Raw genomic sequence first — 1,138 nt, 5'->3', positions numbered from 1 at the left:
TGTATTTTTTTTTATAAGTTCATATAAAATGGACTCGCATGAAAGTAGGAGATTCGTTTGCATGGCGTGGAGTCGAGTAATCTGAATGATTTCGGCTAAAAACATGTTTCTGCATAAACGAGGTACGAGAGTTTAATCGTTTCTGCTGCAGAATATTAATGAAACTCGTTAAACCCATTCGCCATAGTGTGTCTCTTCAGTGTTTGTTCTACCTATCACCAGGCGATTTTGTGCAGCTTTGGGAACCTGCAGCAAAACAGGGTAGTTTATAAAATGTTTCCTTGATTCTGTGGAGTCAGTCTTAACTCAGAGAAAATATTATCACTTAATTCCTATTATCCCTCCTCTCAGCTTCCCTCCTTAAATATTTTCTTTTCCGTCTTTGACTTTACCTCTTCGAGGCAATATTGTTTCCAATGATAGAAGCCGTGGTCATAGCCGACAAAATAGTTCAAGATCCGAACGATTTGTTTACATCTACATGCGGTACTTCTTGTGGCCTCCTCCGCCCAAAGAAAAAAAGAAGGAAATATTTTATTTAATCATGCTTTAGATCATGAAGTCGAGTCTTTATTTAGTACCATATTTCACTTTCTTGTAAGCATTGCCAGCTAAATACAATAAAACAATAGAAAATTAATTCTAGTAAAGCGTCCTAGGGCCATTTTAATCTGTGGTCCATATACTATTGTACCTTGGAAAAAACAAGAAAACGAGGAAAGAACATCGAAACATTATGACTTCGGAGGAATTAGTAAGTCAGCTCAAGTAAGTGAGGAGAAAACATTAGTTGAAGTGATATTTGTAATGGAATTAGTAAATGAAAAATATATTCGCCTTGTTCATTGGTTGACACTTCTTATGTGATCAGGCTCAAGTACCTGAATGTACACTGGAATGATGCAGAGTCGCCGAGTGCAAGGTGATATGGTAGACGTATTCAAGGGGTTTAACAAAGGGGATGCAGACAAAGTTAACTTATCAAGACAGTAGAGCAGTACTTGTATTAATGGATTTGAAGTGGGCAAATTTAGGTTAAGAAGTGGTTTACCAGTAGGGTGGTGAACGAATGGAATAGATTTGTAACCATGTAGCGAGCTCTGAAACTTTATTTTTAATTTTAAGAAAAGGCTAGACA

At 36.8% G+C, this 1,138-nt stretch overlaps 1 protein-coding gene across 1 annotated transcript in view; it reads left to right on the top strand.

Annotated features, from left to right (window-relative positions):
- Positions 1-517: 517 nt before the first annotated feature.
- Positions 518-1,138, top strand: part of LOC143033286 (ATP synthase subunit C lysine N-methyltransferase) — an 84,387-nt gene continuing 83,766 nt past the window's right edge. Inside the window, exon 1 of the mRNA XM_076198550.1 lies at positions 518-768. Within this exon, the coding sequence (XP_076054665.1) occupies positions 737-768 (32 nt within the window). The 5' untranslated portion in view covers positions 518-736. The remainder of the gene's footprint in view (positions 769-1,138) is intronic.

This window comes from Oratosquilla oratoria, chromosome 15, assembly GCF_046742065.1.
Source record: "Oratosquilla oratoria isolate Oo_2021 chromosome 15, ASM4674206v1, whole genome shotgun sequence".
Taxonomy (NCBI): Eukaryota; Metazoa; Arthropoda; class Malacostraca; order Stomatopoda; family Squillidae; genus Oratosquilla; species Oratosquilla oratoria.
The sequence above is the reverse complement of the archived record's forward strand: the minus strand, read 5'-3'. Positions and strand labels throughout refer to the sequence as shown.